The following is a 20,604-nucleotide window of genomic DNA, read 5'->3' as shown; positions in this document are numbered from 1 at the left end:
ATAAACTTCTGACAGGTTGATGGACACTGGAGATTCCTGAGGTTTGATGGCTAATACACTACATATAAACACAGTCATCTTCAAATGCCTCTTGTCTAAATATCTGCTGTGACACTTCAAATCCAAAACTACACATATTTCCTGGTTCTTGGAACTAAGGAAAAAAACTGAATATACTCCAGAGAGCTTCTTTTTCTATGAAACCATAGCATCTATGTCCAGAATATTCTGAATGAACAGAAGTGTGAGATGGCAACAAGTATGCTAGTCTGTCTTCTGGCAAATTCCAGAGCATATCCCAGGGAAATCCTCCATCAGCCAAAAATCTGCTACTCTCTTGATGCAACATGTAAAAGATAGCCACCTGCTAATAGTTTTGGGTCAGTAACTGGCAGCTTCTTACTTGTAGCATAAATGAAATAATAGTAGGAATAAAAGTGTTGTGAAGTGGGTGAAAGCAGGGAAATACTTCTAGGGAACAGTAGCAAAATACTGAAATCTAGGGCACCAGTCATTATAAGATCAGCTGTAGAGGTAGTTACAAAGTATTAACAAAATTATGGTGTTCCTACTTCAATCTTCTGTTTAATGTGGTAAATATTAGAACTGCTATTAAATCTTAATTAAAAAAACAGCCATTTTTCATGCTCAAACCAATAGTAAGAGAAAAAGCAACAGTGGAATGAGATAAAGGAAAGGTTAGGCACATTCTTATATAAAATCTATTTTTAAGTCACTCTCCCAAAATAGATTAAAATAGGAAAAATGTTGTAATAGTTATATGTTACTTCAAACTTACAGACACATAGCTGGCATTGATATAATCAGAACCAGGTATACTAGCATCAGACATTAGCTTCACTCTGTTGTTGTTATCTGTGTGACAGAGATAAAGTTAATTTATTATGCTTGTTTCAAGCTATCATAATATAGTAATTAAATAATTTTAATTGTATTAATTCCATGACATTTAAAACTATGCACCCTTAAGACAAATGACGCTACCTTATCAGTTGCCATTTTAATATATCGTAATATTCCTTCTGTTTTATGTTTGTGTAGTTTTATTTGAAGTCTCATCATATGATAATTACTCTATAAACAAGGGTCTTTGCAATATTATCTGATATCCTATCTCATGCATTCATTTTAATGGGATGCTGTAAAGCCATAAGCAGGCTGCACTGTGCAGGATGAAGAATCTATATTTTTCATTACCAATTCATCCTTGGATTTCAACACATTCTGTTAAACCACGTATTGGCAAATAATTCTGTTGAATTCACTTGTTCTCTCTGTCTACTCACTGGTGACAAGAGATAAATGAATGAAAGTATTTCAAGGTTTTTGTTTTCTTATCTACATATAACCTTTATATAACAAGTTCCAATGTGGTTTTTATTAATGTGAACATAGTGTTAATTTTTAAGCATACATATGTTGAATGTGAACTTGCTTGAATATTATACAGTATATGCATTACAGTATAAATTACAAGACTAGGGGTATATCAGAAAAATATAAATAATACAGTATTAAAATAGGACTTTGAACATATGCACAAGTTAATACAGTCTGTAAAAAATTAAACAAATAAATGTTGAGATTCTGCTATCACATTATATCACAAACAGGCTACTAATATATGTTTTTTACTCTTGTAAATTACAGCACAGCATATCCCCAGAACCAGCAGCAGATAACAGGAGCAGCTGCTCTGAAAAGTTAATAGTGCAGAATGTGGCTACATTAACAGAGGAATGCCTTGCCCCCCATCTCACATCACAGCTAATGCTTAAAATAATAATGGCACTTCTTGTCTTATTAACTGAAAAATGAAGCAGTGTTGACTACAGAGAGACAGACTTCTGTCTCCTGCGATAAAATCTATCCTAGACTTATACGTTACTATATATTGACTCTGATCTTTAGTGGACTCTTACACAGCACATTTACAAGTATACTTTAAAAAGCATCACATGCTTCTACAGAAAATGAATATAAAGAGAGGTATATTTTACATAGTAATATCTTACATGTTTACTTTTCAGGAGGAGGAGAAGTCCAGAAAAAATATAAGGATTTTGATACATAGGTTATATTACAAGCTAAGAAGCTATTTGAAGGTATAGTTTCTGCACCTGCAGATTATGGGCAGTGAGAAAACACACATTTGTAGATAACTCTTAACAAAACAAAAAGGATGCAAAGACACATTTTGCAATAAGAAAGTATTATATGCATAAACACAGCCAAACAACAGAATGAGAGAAAAGAATTCAGAACACATATATATTATTTAAAAGGGGAGCAGAGTAATCAGAAGAAAAAATACATACACGGCTTGATGTTTGGAAACCGATTTTTAGACCTGTTCCACGGCAGATCAGCATCTGTTGCAGCAAGGTCTGAAAGAAACTTGGGAAGTTCCTGTAGAGTAATAGACATGCCAGATCATCTTTTAGATTTCTTCTCTATTGTATATAAATCATAACATATTTTAATCAGTAATGAATGTTGACAAAGAAAACCCTAGTAATATCTAGAGCTTTTATTTAATTTGTTTTTGTAACAGAATATGTAACAATGATATCAAAGTAATTGGATTCAATTGTGTCTTTGTAGTGTTAGAAAAGACTTTGGATGTCTGAAGTATGTTGCATTTCTAAGGACAGCTAGTAACATTACAGAAGCCTTTCACCTTACTGTCAACTCTAGTTACATCAGCAATGTCAGATTCTCAGCTACAGAAGAGACTGTCAGCCTGAACAATCTAAGCTTATATGAACTTTCACCTTAGAAGACTGCATAAAGCCACCTTTCTGTGTTTTCATGAGGCTTTTGGGGGGACAGCCTTTTCCTGAGTCCCTTAATGTTGCCATGATGGCCTAGTGTCTTGGTCTCACCTATCAGTAGCACAATTTTCCTAAGTCCTTCATATGAGAACAAGTAAGTACTTAATCAAGCAGGGACAACTGGCAATTTGTTATTGCTCACTGACCTCTGCCTCTGTGCAGGAAGGACAGGAAGATGTATGTTGGGCATAACAAATAGGGATAAGAAAAAGGATGAGTGGCTCATATCCCAATTCAAAGTATTAAATATTATCTAATTGCATGGAATGGCATAATAAGGTCACATTAAAAAGCCTGAAATATATTGATAGGTTTTTTAAAAAAAGAATACAGTTGGAGTCCAGTGGCACCTTTAAGACCAACAAAGTGTTATTCAAGGTATGAGCTTTTGAGTGCCTGTACACTTTTTCAGATTCCTCAGAGAGTTAGAGAAGAACTAGGGGAATAATAGGACTAAAATAAAATTGTTATTCTTATAATTTCCATCATTTTACCAGCGGTTCCCAGCATCCTCAGGATACTAGTAACAGCATTGATTGAATCCTTGAGGTGCTGCATGACACAATATTCAAAATGTATCTCCAAAAAACAAACAATTATCAATGTTTTTCAGACTCCAAGAATTTGAAAATTGGCTAATGTTAGATGCTCAGGAAAACTTCAAAACATTTCAAGGCAAAATTATATAATTCCTTTCCTTTTCCAAAGCAATGTAAAATTGACTGCAAAGTGGTGCCTTATAGTGTTACTGTTGCAAATGTTACACATGAAGAGTAACACAGTCTATCATTAGTTTGCATAGCAAAAAAGTATTTTTGGCATACCATTTGTTTCCAAAAGATAATTAAAGGCACAAAAGTCCTAATTATACTGACAAACTATGCATGCTGCCTAAGCACTCACACCTTTGAAAGGCTACTGAAGTTAATGTGCTTAGAAGAGTGTAACTATGATTAGGATAGCTTCAGAGAGCAGTCGTGTTGGTTTGCAGTAGGACAGCTAGATTTGAGTCCAGTAGTAGAACAGATACAAACTTGTACCTGATGAAGAGAGCTTTGATTCGCATAAGCTTGTATATAAACAATCTTGTTAGTGTCTAAAGTGCTACTGGACTTGAATTTAGCTGTGCTTTGGATACTATGATAAGTATCTGTTTGCAAATTCCAGACAATCTGAGAACACAGCATAGATTTCCTCTACACTCCAGCATTTGTTGAAAAATGTTTTTAATAGGTGCAGTACATTGGTCTATTGTGATATTGGTAGACAACAGGCTAACAGAAGAGAAAGCTACTCCAAAAGCTCTTTCTCATCTATCAATTATTCTGATTCAGTTTAAGTGACACTCAAATTTGCTTTAAAGCCCAAAGAATCCCAAGACAATTTACAAAATGATTGGTGGTGGTGGAAAGTGCTGCCAAATCACAGCCACCTTATAGTAACCCTGTACAGTTTCCTAGGAAAGAGATGTTCAGAGATGCTTTGCCATTGACTGCTTCTTTGTAAGCTACCTTGGCTTCTTTGGTGGTCTCCCATCCAAATACTAACCAGCTTAGCTTTAGAGATCTGACAAGTTTGGGCTAGCCTGGGTCATCTAGGTCAGGGTACAGATTTATTAAAAATAATCAGTTAAAAGGTCAGCATTAAAATAAAAAATAAAAAAAGCAATGTTAGGAATGAAAACCTCAAAAGAATCAACTAAAAACATTAAAACAGACAACTAAAAGAATAAGAAAGTAAAAATGTGATATATAAACAGTAGCAGTCAAAAGAAGTTTAATAACAGTCCCTGACCTGGATAGCCCAGGCAAACCTGATCTCATCAGATCTTGAAAGCTAAGAAGGGCTGACACTGGCAAGAACTTAGACCTTCTTGGAATATCAAGAGCAGGAGGCAGAGGCAGGCTGCACCAAATATTTCTCTTAATGTCCTCCATGCCCCAGGAGGGGTCCCCCCATCTTCCCGGCATGCATGCATGCACACATGAAGTTACATAACAGGAAACAAAGACAATTAAGGTGAAATGTTCCATAAAGGCCAATTTAAAGACTAGGTACATATAATAGTCCTTAAGCTGATTCCAAAAACTTACAGGCTTGATCCAGCACAATAATGGTATATCTTTTCACAAAAGAAGTGCCACCATAAAAAAACGCCATATCTCTCATGACTACCCTCTTTATACTGGACAATGGCAGCACACTAACCAGATGATCTAGCAGTCAGGCTGGTTCATGGCTTTTTAGATTCCCTGTCCTATGGAAGCATGTGGTCCTTTATATAAACTTACAGTACAATTCTAGATAAGTTGTGAGATAGTTGTGAGATAAAGACCCCTTAACACAACAGATAAGTTGTGAGAAAAAGACCCCTTAATTCAGGGATATACAGACATCATAATCACCCGTTTAGTTGCCAGGGTGCCTGGAGATTCAACTCACACACATCTGCCAGGGAAATGTGGGTTCTGTCTACCAGAATGTAAGGGACTTATGTGAGTACTAACAGCCACAGCATTGCAGCAGCACTCTGTATCTCTGGAGGAGTGCTAGCCAGGAGGACAGATGGGTTTTCAGCCGCTCCGTACATGCACCATCTCGGCTGTTGCAGCAGAAGAAGTTGTGCCACCAGGAACTGTCCGGGCAAGTGGCTTCCAGCCTTGACCATGAAATCCATGTTGGTAGGCTACATCATCAGCAACTATCTTCCTGCAGTGCCAGACTCCATAACAGTGAAGCGAGAGGTTCACGTACTCAACAGCCGTCACGTATGCATAAGGCAATCAAGCTTATCTTAGGTGTGGATCCTGTCAGACTGTCTAAGCTTTTGTCCAACGGAACCCAAGACAAAATATGGTGCCAGTAGAGGAGTAAAAAAGAGGAAGAACAGCTTCACTCAGGGCCATAGTTATTGTATAAATCGGGTGTCACCATAGGTATCAATTTGACTCTCTATTGTCACCTATAGATAAGTTTGATAGCTTGCTAATCACTTCCACCCCAATAATCCCACCCATTCTTTACCCTAATGGTCACCCTGAAGCCTCCCCCTTTTGCCCATTGTTACTTGGAAGCCCAATCAGGTAACCAGGGCCAAGTCCACTCATTGGCCAGATATGCGTATCCTATCAGATGTCTCTAATAAACTGGCCATTGGCCACTGCATAAGTCCAGCCCTTATGGGCATTGCGGAGCCTCCCCTTTTCTGAGGTCATGTACCAGAGCCTCCCCTTTTCTGACCACCTGTCATCTGCCCCTGCACCTCCTACCCCCTAAGGGCTCAAGGTAGTCCTTATAACTTCTGACCCAACTCCCCACAGGTGTGCATCTAGCAGTACCCCATTCCTGCTGTTTAGATACATCCCTGATTCCTGATCAGTTGAGGGTCCCTTCCCCCATCCCCCTAGTTTGTAGCCGTTGGAGCCTTCCTCGAAGACTATGATTGGTAATTATCACCCTGTTTGCCCATCCTTATGTTACCTCTACATATTTCTCTCTATTTTTATTAGGTCTGTATGTATGTTATACGTATCTATTGTCTTGTATGTGTGTTCTATATTTTTCTGTAATAAAATCATAATTGTTTTACTTAATTAGTGTCCTTGGTAAATTTAGCAATAATTTCTGGAAGTGGAATCCTGTATATATAGATTTTAGATCCTTTTGAGCCAATTTGCCCACCTGTCAATTTTCCAAACTCTATTGAGGGCATTTTGGCTTACAAAGTATCCAAAGGATTGCTGTCCTGGACTGTAAATGAACATCTCTGGACACAATGCTATCTTGGTAAGGTAAGGCAACTATTCAGCAGAATAGTGTGGCACAAGGTGCCTCCAAAATTTCTGCACTATTAAAATGGAATTTTTGGCCTTGAAGTGGGATAACAGCTCTATATGACATATTCTTCAGAAGTATCTTATGGTTAGTGCATTATTAAATGCAGAACAGAAGTGCTAAAGGACCATGACCAAGAATCTGTATGAGCTACGATTAATCTTCTCACCCTTTGTTATTCTCTGAAAGGATGAAATGCTATCATCTACTAGCATAAGTCTCAATTGATTTTTTTCTTCATTATTCATAGATCCAGACAGCAAGATATTCATGGCAAATGTATAAATCCTAAATAATAAAGTCATTGGAGACTGACAAATGATTTTTGGAAAAGCAAAGGACTGGGTGTGCTAAATATGATGACTACAATGATTCTGAGATAACAAATAGGGGATCTACTGTGAAATATTATAAACTTTATAGCTATAGAAAAAGTTTCATACAAAAGCAATGAAAGTCCAAGGTTTAAGCATAGTTTCTGTATGAGGTAGTTATTACATAAATGTCATGCATATTTTGGAAGACCTTTCTGTTTTCAACAGGAATAGACTTGCAGTGCTATTGAGTGAGACATTGCTGGTTGTTGTAAAATTGTTTGCAAACTGTTGTAAACTATTCTTGTGATTCTCTACTGAGATGAATAGGAAGTAAACAAAACCAGTGTAGTGCCCTTCAGTAACTCCTGTTTATTTCAAAGAAGTCTGTGCATGGAAATTGCTTGGAAGCAGGGAATGTTTCTGTGTGTATGCTACATGTTTGTGCTTTAAGTAACTGCTCAGTGATAAATTGTATTTTGCCATAAGCTATTTTCATCTTCTTGTACATTGTTGTAGTCATGGACTACGGATTACCCTTCAAAACTACTGGTGCCCAAACAGCCTCACCAGCTGGTTTACATATGAATTAAAAGCTTCATGTGGTGGAACAGGAATACAACTCCTTCCTTCTGCAGTGCAAATAATATAATTTACAATCCAGGACCTTCAAATGAACACCCAAGTATGCAGTCCTATTTGCACTATTTCTCTTTCTTCTCTACCTACAAATAGGAGATGAAATCATGTGAATGAGGCTCCCATAGGATTAGTTATGCATGTGGAACCCCCATTTTACACACTATGCAGTCTCTGTGGTAGAAAGGATATGACCTGTCACCTCTCCATCATGTGATGGTTCCAGGTAACATAAAAAGTGATGCTAAATTACTAAAATCCTCATCTTGATTAATACCTGAATTAGGATTGGGGTAGGTATTTGTGGGTTTCCTGCATTGTGCAGGCGGTTGGACTAGATGACCCTGGAGGTACCTTCCAACTCTTATCATTCTAGGATTGCATCCAGAGAGCTTTCAGTCAACAATCTATGTAACTGCAGAACAGCCAAATTAAAGCAAATGGCTCTACTCCTTAAGAAGACTATAACTGAGGACTGCAGTTAGGGGCTGAATATAGTAACAGCTAACAGGTTGCAATTAGGGGCTGACTATAGTAACATCTAACAATTCTCCTTATAATGCTGTAGCACTACTATATGTTCATAAAATCTAGTAACTGTTCACATCAGAACCAATGACAACTTTGCATATTTAAAATGTAAACTGGTGTTTCTCAGTTTTTAATGGTGGGCCCTCATCTGCTGGCATCCCTTCCAGTAGTTGTGCAGATATCCTTGTGGTGAATGCAATTTACTCCTGTGAGCAAAGATCTGCAGACTTTGGCATATATCTAACACTGGTATTAGAAAAGTAACCAATATCTTATTGCTTCAAAAATATCTATACAGGGAAATTCATCTGGAACAAAGCAGCAACGCTTCTCAAATAATGTTAGACTCATGAGACATGTGGTCATCCCAGAAATCCAGTATGAATAAATTAGGGTCCTCTCTTAGCAGACAATCAGATGGTGAGAAGAGGAAGGGCTTACTGTTCCCAGGAAACTTCCATTAAATTACACCAACAGTAATTGGTTGGAGGAAAGTACCAGCAAGCCACAACTGACTTATGGCTGCTCTGTAGGGTATTCAAGGCAAGAGAAGTTCAGAAGTGATTTGCTATTGCCTGCCTCTGGGTCATGATTCTGGTATTCCTTGGTGGTCACTCATCCAAATACTAGACAGGGTCAACTCTGCTTAATTTTTGAGATCTGATGAGACTAGGCTACCTAGATTAGGACTAGTATTTACAGTACTTGTAAATACTAGTAGATACTTGTAAATACTTACAGTACTACCTAGATTAGGACTAGTATTTACAGTACCTAAAAGGACGATTTTAAGAAACATTGCTCTATTGTTAGTCAAAAGGATAATCAATTCTAGTGTCATTGTATAAATATTTCTCTTTACATTGCAATGAGAAGACAACAGTGCCTAAATGTGTGTAACATTACTTTTTAAACAATCAGACTGGTAATTGAGCACTGCTGATCAAGGGCAATGTCCTTCACGGCCTTGCCTGCTTAAAATGGACATGAAATATGAAGCATGAACCAAGTGAAGGTCTCACAATGTTGTGACAACTGCTGTAACATACCGAAAATTCTTCTTGAAACTTTAGGTTGTTGTTTGAACAAAGCTCTTCAACGTGTTGTAGAAAACATTTCTTGCTTATTGGCCTGGAAATAAAAAGTCAGCATTAGCTTGTGGGCCCCCCTGCCCCCCCAAAGAAAAAAGCCTGTTTAGCCATCATAATGTTACAATTCAGGTACACAATGAAAAAAAAAGTTGTATGAACCATTCATTTAAGTTGTAATTGTTGTGATAGTATAGCTTATTGTTTTAAATATCCCTTGATTTTGTTGATGTAGTGCTATTTGCTATATACAATCTGTGCTTTATAAATCTGATTTCTTCAGATGCAGTCTTTTGGTACTTATACATGTTTGCAAAGTCACCTTTCAGCTCAATTCAAGCACATAATACTTCTTTTGTCACACAAAAACCATTTTATACAATGTGGGGCTTTAGTCATATAAAATATAGCAGTGACTTCATTCCCATAATGACATGGTTTTTAAAACCCAAGGAGTTAAATATCCCTGTATTACTTGCCAAGCTAAAACACAGACATGCAGGCTTCACCCCAGAGAGAGAGAAAGCGTTTCTCCAGTTACCATGCAATTAGTCATGCTTTTATGATTTATACACAGCTTGGAGTTTTTTCTAATAGGTTTACAAAAAGGAGCCACACAATATTATTAATCAAACTAGCAAATCTATAGTCACAATATGAAAATCAACAATTAACTTACTTGATGGATTTTCTATAACTAAGTAACCTGCAACAGAGATTATGTTACATGAGATAAATTGTGAGTCAGACAATATTTTGCATTCCAGTCAAGTTTTAGATGCAACTAAGGAGTAAGATAGGCATTCACTATTACAAATGATTCAGTTTTAAAAAAGAATGTTTGCTTCCTCATAAGGAATATCAAAGCAAACTGTGCAATAACAAAACATGCTTAAGATTTTTTATTAGCCTGGGAAACAGATTTTTGGCACTATGGAGAATCTAGTTTGATATGACTAGTATAAGTCATTGTTGGTAGCTTTACAGAGGAAAGTTTACACTCTTTCACTTTTCACATTCTTTTCAAACTCCTCTCCTCATAATGGGCATCTCCCACCCCCCATATACAGGACATTTTGTGTATGCTAACTGAATATGGCATGACGTATTTTACCATTGTTGCTCCCTATAGAGTGCTTCTAAGCACACATTATGTTTAGAAGAAATATCACACACACACACACACACACACACACACGCTTAACAAATACATATAAGTTCAGTTTCTTTCTGAATCAGTCTAAGTTGCACAACACCTAAATAATTATAATTGTAACTATTTGCATGTATAGTCTGTCTTTCATATTGGGACTCAAGGTGCATTCAAGTCACCAGTGGCTCAAACCTTGAGCTTGAGTACAGGCAAAGCTGTTTGAAGATCAGGTTCCCTTTCAACCAGGCTACTATTCCCCTTACAATTTTGCTAAGTAAAGCCTGTACCCCCTAATTTGAAAAATATGGACAGCATTTCAGAAAATCCAGCTTCTGTGATATCTTCCAGTTTTCTAAAGTATGAATTGAGGTGAAAATAACAAATCATCATTCTCTTATGAACTGTACTGCTTCTGAATTGGCATTTCCAAATTAGGGGCAGAATATCTGAAAAGATCCATGCAATTTAAAATTTGAATTGTAAAATCAGTATTGGAATATGAAATATAATAAATACAGATTATGTTTAGGGGAAGGGGTCATATTCATCAATGGGATGTCCAATTATGAAATGTGAGGATTTTGAGAAACACATAATGATGATCTAAAGTATAGTATTTACTCCAATAGGCCCTTTTGAATATGCTTCCTACAAACCTTTTCACCGTAAAGAAGATAACTTTCCATTGCCAGTGATAGTTCTGGTCAATTTTGGGGCCCCTTCACCTAGAAAGGTATGTACTGACTTTAGTGAAATTGGCTTGTGTGTGTGTGTGTGTGTGTGTGTGTGTGTGCTGATGTCAATGGGAGATGTTAGAAATTAAATTGTGGCAGCCATCATGCTCGGGCTGCTGAAACTGCAGGTCTGTGCTCTGGACTGATAATGAATGAGGTCGTAACACACTAAAAATTGTTGGAGAAACAATACGTAAAACAGTAACTGTTAATATATTAGATCTTGGGATGCTCTGATTGAAATAACATGATAAAGCACATTAAAGTTTACTTAAAATATGAAAAAAACCCTTCTTTCAAGGGTACCATCACTTGAGAAAAATCAAGTGGTTTTAAAAGGGATGGAAGAACAAGTAACAATAATATGCCAGTAGAGAAATCCGTTAGGTCAAAATTCATGGGAATAACTCAGTTTATAAATCTAATAAAAGAAACCCCTGGTAACCGCTATCTTTTTAAAAACCAAAAAATGTAAATACAACTCAATCAACAAAATAAGATTAATGCAACTTACTTAAATTGCTATGGTGTCAACAACTGTTGTAGCAACATTATTATGCTGCTACTAAACCAAACAGGCTTTTCTGGGGGGAGAGGGAAAAACTTACAACAGGTTGCTTCAGACATTTTTATTTGTGTGCACTGGATCTCCCAACATCCACATGTTCAGTAGAAGGTCTGGATATGCTCATTCATATGAATAATTATATTTATATTAACGCATATGCCCACAGGTTCTTCTAGACAACTGGGAATGCTGTAACAAAGAACATCCACAATCACACATGCCTGTGCATGTAGCTCTGTTCAGACCTTATGTTGAACATGGCATTGCTGGGTATGACCTGTAGGTGCAATCCTGTTCTTTTCTACATATGTTTAGGTGAAAAGAGAACTAGACATTTGTCTAAAGAAGGCTAATATTTTAAAGAACTTCACTATTTCTCCATAAAGAAACCATGTGATTTATTTTTGAAAAATCTTTAAAAACACTCAAGCAGGAAATATACTAATTTTGCTACTAGAAAATCATTTGCCTTAAGTGGAACTAAATACAACCTCAGATTGACTGAATTCTGGCCTGTGATTGATCTATTCTTATATATCAGTTTGCGTAATTAATGTAAGCAACTTGGTTGGGAAGATTCTGATCTCATATTGTAGAGTTTCAGAAACAGTAATAAGGATGGTAGCAACATGTTATTTCTACAAATTCAGTGTTGTAGTTCAGTAGACATGATAGTTATTCGAGGTCTTTGACTCAAACATCCTGATCCATCAAATAAAACCCAAACAGAAATGGGCTTCTAAACAAGAAAAATTCTGATGGATCCGGTTCCATGTATGCAAAATGACTGTCCAGACACCTTGCAGTGCTCTTTGCTAAACTAACAGAGAGAGAGAGAGAGAGAGAGAGAGAGAGCGCTAGGCTATTCCGCACTAACCTTGCTTCGCACCAGATTTCCATTTCTCTCCAGAGCAAGCTAGTGATTTCTCACCAGCTGCTCTGCACCGCCATTTTGCACAGGGAAAATCCACAATTTGCTGCACTGCAGTGTAAACCTGGAAAAAAACAGGTTTACACTGTGGTGCAGCAAATCGCAGATTTTTCCCGTGCAAAATGGCAGCACGGAGCAGCTGGTGCAAAATCGCTAGTTTGCTCCAGAGAGAAACAGAAGCTTGGCACAGAGCAAGGTTAGTGCAGAATCAGCCAGAGAGAGAGAGCACACCAGGAATAAAGTAGATAAGAAGATGTGTTTGTGTTTGAGTGTGTGTGTCTGTGTGTGTATGTGAAGAATTTAAGAAATAATTTCCTTAAAGAAAGAAATGACAGAAGTAGGCATAGGTGTGTGTATATGTAAAGTGCTCTCATGTTGCTTCTGACTTATGGTGAACCTATGAAGTAATGACCTTCCAAATTTCCTATTGTTAGCAGCCTTGCTCAGGTCTTGCAAACTGAGGGATGTGGCTTCCTTTATTTAATCAATTGACTTCATGTTGGTTCTTTTTCTTCTGCCTTCAACTTTTCCTAGCATTATTGTCTCAGGTAGTTTGTAAAGTGAGGTAATTTAGAAAAGGAAGGGTTAGGAAGGTTGATTGTATATTTTGATTTTTTTTCTCTACATGTGCGTTCACACACACTAAATAATGCACTTTGCAACTGGATTTTTACTGTGTAAGAATGGCAAAATCCACTTGCAAACAGTCACCGTGTGAAAGCACCCATTGATTTACATCCCCCCCCGCCCCAGTCTTGGACTGAATTAAGAGAAATGAATAGTTTGAACTTTGTGTTTCTTAACATAAAATTTGTTTTTAGTCATTCTATAAACATGCCCTAACAGTTCTTTTGAACACTAAGATTAATAGTTTCAGGGTATGCCTTATTTACCAAAAAGGGGATTTAATGGAATGTGGAGCCAGTGTAATTCTGGTGGAGCATACTTTGTGGAAACTGAAATTGGCAGGGAAACAGACTTCTCTTTGGTGAGGGAAGTGCCACACCCAGACCCAACATACAAGCCCATAATGTGTGAATTGGGGGAAACTCAAAGCACAATCCTAAAAAGAATTATACCCTTCTAAGTTCACTGAAGTCAATGGACCTTTTAACTCTGTTCAGCATTGAAAAGTGTTATCAAAAATTTACACTCTTCAAATCTAGTCTTATAGGCTGGGCTTTTTTTCGGTGGGAATGCAGTGAGACAGAATTCCAAAACCTCTTTGTGAAAACAAAATTCTCCAAAATTGTTTAAAAGTTCATGAGGGGCATCCATGTGTTTCTCCTTCATTTCTTGAGAGTTCCACAAAGGAACAGTGATTTAAAATTTGTCAATGGACAATCATCCCACTGGAGTTTGAAGAACACAAATTTTAACTGATGTATTTCTATACCAAAGACTGCAGCCTATGAACATATTTATTTCTTGTCTTGAATGATAGGTGAGATCAGCTGAAATTTCAATTCAGAGTGACTTTCTCCCCTTCCACCCTCATTTGAGTTCTTTGTCTAGATTCAAAAAGAACTCATTTATTTATGTTGGCAATGGTGAATGAAGTTTATGTTGTCACACAGAATCAGCTTTCTGCTTGGGTCAGTCAGTTGAAATCTACTGGGAATTGAGACTTGTTCAGTGGAAACCACAGAAATTAATACGTAGACTAACGGCTTAGTTCATAAGCACAACAAGCACTTGCTAGAAATAACTAAGGAACTAATTTTCAACAACCTAATTGAGAGCTTCATCAGGGTAACCATTTAAGGACAGCACAGAACTATAATTCCTTAAGAAAAGGCCCCATAATATTCTTTATCTAACAACAACAGTGTAGCTCAGTGTTAGGTTTTAGATTAGTTCACATTAATTCAAGACATTCACACACATACACACACATTCACAAACTTGGATTCTATAACTACATTCTGTACATGCTTTGTTGAGGCTTCATTGCAGCTCACTTTCTTTGCCACTAGTACTTCTGTTTCAGCAAGATCAATGGTTATCAATAAGCCTTGAGCAAATGGAACTATTAGTGACACAGGAAGCAAACTGTGCTGCAGCTGGGCTGAGGCACAGGCAAAACACAGTCATACAAGCCAAAACAATTATTTTACTTAAATTTTGATCTGGCAATCTTAATATTAGCACTAAACATTTCAGAAGTGTGGATGTCTTTTTTTGAGGGGGGGGGGATCTAGTAAAAGTGGTCCAATTTGGATCAAGGTTGTGGTACACATTGAGAAGGGGCTTTGTCTTTATCTCTCACATCCTTTTCCTAACCTGAAACGATCCTGGTGGGAAGGTGCTATTTGGGGTGCTGGGAAACCCACAATTGTACTAATAGGTTTCTTGAACAGACCTAATAACGCACTCTAGGGCCACTGCAGATCAAGAAAATGGCATAGGGGATGAAGGCAGAACTCTTTCATGCATGTTGCAGTATTTGACAGTTGAGGAGAACCCTCAAGACACATTCGACTGTTAAACAGAATAATGAGTGGAGAATCTAGACCCTATCTGTACACTCCATATTGTATGAGGTGACTGTCCACTATCAAAACTGCCATTTTCATATTTTCTATCGTAAATTACCTAAATTAAATTTGCAATGAGCCCTTTGCAGAGATTCTCTAGAAATTGTGTTGTAGGGAGATTCCAAACCATTTGCAGGTAAATACAGGTTTAGAAAACATTACAATAAGATTTGCAAAGTTTAAATTTAAACTTTAAGTGGATCTTTTAAACTTCATCATAGGTAAAAGGGTCACTGGAATCCACTTTTGAGAGCCTTTTTAGATTTTTTTTTCACACTATAAATGTGCAGCTGTTACTCAGCTGTTAAATGTGATCCCCATGTCTTTTAACAAGTACTTCTTTTAACAGTAGCATATCTGTTGTGGACCTTTGAAAAGAAAAATAAAGTTGTGAACACTGGCAAAAATTCCCTTCTGCCATAATAAAATCGATCTGTCATAGGTGAAATCCCTCAGAAGTCCCTTTTGAAGACTATTTGCTTCATCATATCTAGATATGCACAACTTTGTTCTGCTTTTTTTTTTTTAAAGCACAATTATTTTCCCTTCAGGAAGGCTTCCCCCTCAGCATTCATTGCATGGGAATAGAACATTATACCACTAATTCTGGATAAATCATAATATATAGGAAGGGCCCTTCATTATATACAAATCAAATGTTACCAACGGTTTAGAATTATGATAATCAAACCCAGAAAAAAATATTTAAAAATGTACCTAGGCATTACAAAATGAACATTTATGTTTGATAAAGTCAATAACGCATAGTATCACACAAGTGAACACAGCACATTAGAAATCACACATGGACTCTTCAGCCATGCAGTAACTTACTGGATGACAAATATCTCCTTGCGTCTAAAGAAAAAGGAGGAATATCTGGAAACAAAACCCATTTATAATTAAGTATTCAAAGGTGAGATAATATGTAGCATTAATTAAAGTGCTCACTTTGCTTTAAGTAAAACAGTTGTAAGACTTTCCTGTCAACCTTATAAAGTGCACATTATTGCTATCAATCAACCAACCAATCAGTAAATTGCAGATTCACTAGCCACCCAATTTGTAGTGCATCTACTTGTGGTTCATTAGATATATAGCCCAAATATTGCTTGAGTGCACTACCCGCATACAAAATGAACACTCAAGTCAACAGTCCAGTTCTTTTTCTTTTCCTCTTTCTGCCAACTGGCCAGGGTCTGCAGCACTGAGATTTCTTAAGTAAGGTTATTTAACAGTTTAATCCTAAAAAGATTAATAAACTTAGAAGAGTATAACTTGTAGATCACTTTTAACCTTTTTAACCCACTTAATATCAAACTGCATAAAGTGCTATACATTTTTTTTTAAAAAGACAGAACATAAATAAGTACAATTTATGATTTCTTCAAACATATAATATTAAACTATATTTAAACCCCATAAATGACTGAAGGAGAAATCAGTATCTTTCCCCTGAATCTGCATGAGTATTAATGATGGCTTAGGCTGGGTTGAGGCAATGGAATGGAGACAAGATATACCCCACTGAGGTCCCTGTCCTCCCCAGGCTCCATCTCCAAATCTTCAAAAATTTCTCAACCTGGATCTGGCAACCCTACTTCCCCATCCTCCACCAGTGGCCAGGGGGCACCTGGCAGTCCTAATAGAAAATCAGGACAAAACTTATCTGTATGCAGGGCTTTTTTTGTAGCAGGAACTCCTTTCCATATTAGGCCACACCCTCCTGATATAGCCAATCCTCTTGGAGCTTATAGTAGGCCCTGTACTAAGAGCCCTGTGAGCTCCTGGAGGATTGGCTACATCAGGGGGTGTAGCCTAATATGCAAAGGAGTCCCTACTACAAAAAAAGCCCTGGCTGTATGTGATGTTCTTAATGGTCATCTCTGCAGTCACATGTGGGATCCATGAATATGGATGTTGCCTGGAAAAGATTCCAAGAATACTTGTACTGAAAGGCTATACCCTTTTCCAGCAGCAAAGGTGGAATGGTCTCAGCTTCTGGGGAACACTCTTCCTCCAATTGCAGGAGGGGATTTTCCTCAATTTCTTCTCAAGGTATGTCTGGCTATAAAACAGCAGGCTGGAGGCCTAGAGCAAGATCTCCCATTTTTTATGCTTTCACAGCCTTTTCCCATAAAGCAGAGCCTTAGACCTTTCTGTTTTCAGAAAAAGGCCTCACAAAGGCAAGTTCCCCAACACTGCTCAGCGTCTACAAACCACTCTTGGATGAAGGCCTCATGGTGGTGCATTCCCTTTCATACTCTGGTGGGAGACATGGTTGCCAATCCTGTAGCCAAAAGGTGCTGCCTGACTCATGGAAGCACCCCAATACCTAATGGGATCTCCATAATTTTACCTGAACCAGAGATTCTGCCAAAAAAAAACCAAAAACAGGTCAAGTGAGAACACTCTGCTCAGGCCAAAAAGCTTGCTAAGGCTTTCCAGAAAGGGGTTTTGCCTAAGGTTGCAAAAAACACCCTCAAGGGTAATTCCAGTCTCCTGCTTTCCCCACCATTCTGCAACGAAATATTCCAGAGAATGGGTTCCACCAGGTGAGTATATCAATTTCTAAAGGTGTCTGGCAACATCTGCCTAATCCTCTCTCATTCCCCAATACCCCATCCTGGTACCTATTGTTTTATCCTATGCCAATGTGCAAACCCACTGTATAAACCCCCTTTCCTTCCTGATTCCTCTCCATTGAATCAAGGTAAAATTAAACCCATTATGGCCCTTCCTGACAGGGGTGGCCCTAAACTGTCTGGCACCCTATGCAAGGCTAACATCTGGTGCCCCCTCTGCGCTGATATCATCACTGAGTCATGTGGTGGGTGCTAAATTCGGCACCCCCCAGAAGGCCAGCACTCTAGGCAATTCCCTAGTTTGCCTAGGGGCAGGGCTGGCTCTGCTGACATCCATCAGGAACCCATTCTCACCTTTTGTCTCAAACTGGGAATCCATTCAGGGTACCCAGGAAAGCCCATCAATGATCATTAGAAGAAAAAAGAAGACCGCAGATATATATCCTGCCCTTCTCTCTGAATCAGAGTCTCAGAGCAGCTTACAATCTCTTTTATCTCCTTCCTCCTGCGAGATGGGTGGGGCTGAGAGAGCTCTCCCAGAAGCTGCCCTTTCAAGGACAACTCCTACGAGAGCTATGGCTAACCCAAGGCCATTCCAGCAGCTGCAAGTGGAGGAGTGGGGAATCAAACCCGATTCTCTCAGATAAGAGTCCATGCACTTAACCATTACACCAAACTGGCTCTCAGCTCAATCATACTTCCAGGAGGTGGGACTACCATTCCAAATACTATAAAACATGAGACCAAATCATGCCCCTTTGTGCATTCTGTGGGCCCCATATACGGTCTTTACCCTGTTACTCTATGTAATTGGGCCTCTTCGACATATCAAAGTGTGTGCCATATGCAAATGAGTTATGCAAACAAGTTGTGCTAATGCCTTTCTGAGTTATGCAAATGAGTTATGCAAATGAGTTGTGCTGATGAGCTCCAGCATCTCTTTTTCTGCAAAATGACCCCTGTCTATAATAATCCCTGAAAGTCTTTATTCTTCATCCCTAATTTTCCTAGCCTCTTGATTGCATGTATTTTGACTGCTTATGTGTGATTGTATTACTACATATTTTTCTAAGTAAATATTTTAAACTATTTAAATCTCGCGTCTTCTTTCTGATACTGGACCTTTGTATTGATGAGAGTACCCACTCCAAAAATAGCTCTACCTATGGTCTATCTCTTGCAAATTCCCGCATCAAAAGAGTAGGCCCAAGCAATTCTGGCAACAATCCCCAGTTGGGGGCAGGGGAATCCCCTGGTTTGGTGGCCCTCCCCCTGCTTCAGGGTTATCAGAAAGCAGGGGGTGGGTTTGAATGTCCACTGGGCACTCCGTTATAGAGACTTGTCTCTATAGGGAGTAATGGAGAATTGATCCACGGATATCTGGGGCTTTTTGGGGGAGGCTAGTTTCTGAGATAGATGCACCAAATTTTCAGCATAGCATCTGGTGCCTCTCATTAACACCGCCCCACCTGGGGTTTCAAAAAAATTGGACCAGGGAGTCAAATTCTATGAACCTCCAAAGAAGGTGCCTCATCCTCTATTATTTCCAATGAAGGGAAAGCATTTAAAAGAAATGCAGTCACTTTAAATGTGATGGCCGATACTCCCTTAAGAGTTCAGTCATGTGTGTCACATCTTTGCTCCTGGCTCCACCCCCAATATCCCCAGATATTTCCTGAGGGGCCTGGCAACCCTCATGGGAGACTGCAGCAACAAAACACCCATGGATTAAGGCCTTGCTGAGGTGTACACCCTTCCCTGATCCAACCAGCAGCATATAGTGAGAAGCCCGTGAACAAAGATCTCATGGCAGCACATTTCTCTCCCCATTCTAGTAAAGAATTTGGGTGGTGCTTTTAGAAGAAACAGTGCCACAGATGATGGTCTCACAAACGTAAACTCCCTTTCATTTTATTGGCTGGATGGGTAGGACAAGAAGATTTATTGGTAATGGTTCTACAGAGGCATGCAGGGGTGGGACAAGGCAGCCAAAATGGCCCTGAAAAGGACCTCTCCCCTGCTATGCCTTCCTGTCGAAGGAAGGCTTTTTGCACAACCTGTCAGGCAGCAGTTGTGCTCATGCAACTTGAAAAGGACAGGGTAGTTGGGATAGGCAACCATTAAGTTGGCCTCCTGATGAGACTATTATCATAAATAGTCTTGCCTAGCAAGTCTGGGGTTTCAGGGACCAGCTTTTCACCTGTTTCACATCTCTTCCAAGCCCTGATTATAGATGAGCTGGGTTCCACCTATCTATCTGTTTGGGGGTGGGGGAAGATCCATACCAATCCTCTTGTTGATAGTAATGATGTGGTTTCTGTAAAGATGCAGATGTATAGCAGGGCAGAGTGGAAGCAGGTCTGGGTGAAGGCTTTAGAAGGCCCTGGGCAGAAAGTGTCATAGGTCTCTCTTTGCCCACTACTAGGGCCCCTTCTTGCCAATCCACTGTGTGCCTCAACCTGCTAGTGCATCTTTCAGAAAGACTCTTTCCCCACCTACTTGTGAACTCTTCCTCTACCTGCACACCTTGATGGTATGGGGTGGTGGTTACAGCTAGGAGTGCCTCTGTCATGGTCACCAGGAGCACTGCTGCTGTTTGCATCACATGCATGGCCTTCCCCAGCAGCTCTAGGCAACATATGCAACCAGGAGTGTGGGTGACAAGCATTCAGAATTAGGCATTGGAAGGATGTGAGCACAAGCACCAGAGGAGATGTATGGATGGGGAGAAAGCAGCAGTGGGTCCGATTATCAGAAGCCCTGAGCCCCAGAAACTGCCCCACCTCAGGGCGGTAAAATGGCTGTGCTAGAAACACAGAATCATTCATCCAGATC

General features: G+C 38.8%; 1 protein-coding gene across 1 annotated transcript in view; it reads right to left on the bottom strand.

Moving 5' to 3' along the window:
• PTPRQ (protein tyrosine phosphatase receptor type Q) overlaps positions 1 to 20,604 on the bottom strand; it is a 213,067-nt gene that overhangs the window by 13,723 nt on the left and 178,740 nt on the right. Inside the window, exons 39-42 of the mRNA XM_060244417.1 lie at positions 9,941 to 9,967; positions 9,223 to 9,304; positions 2,340 to 2,430; positions 800 to 876 (exon numbers count right to left, since the gene is read on the bottom strand). Coding sequence (XP_060100400.1) covers positions 800 to 876; positions 2,340 to 2,430; positions 9,223 to 9,304; positions 9,941 to 9,967 — 277 coding nt within the window. The remainder of the gene's footprint in view (positions 1 to 799; positions 877 to 2,339; positions 2,431 to 9,222; positions 9,305 to 9,940; positions 9,968 to 20,604) is intronic.

This window comes from Heteronotia binoei, chromosome 8 (genome assembly GCF_032191835.1).
Source record: "Heteronotia binoei isolate CCM8104 ecotype False Entrance Well chromosome 8, APGP_CSIRO_Hbin_v1, whole genome shotgun sequence".
Classification (NCBI taxonomy): Eukaryota; Metazoa; Chordata; class Lepidosauria; order Squamata; family Gekkonidae; genus Heteronotia; species Heteronotia binoei.
Note: the sequence above shows the minus strand (reverse complement) of the source record. Positions and strands in the feature narration are given on the sequence as shown.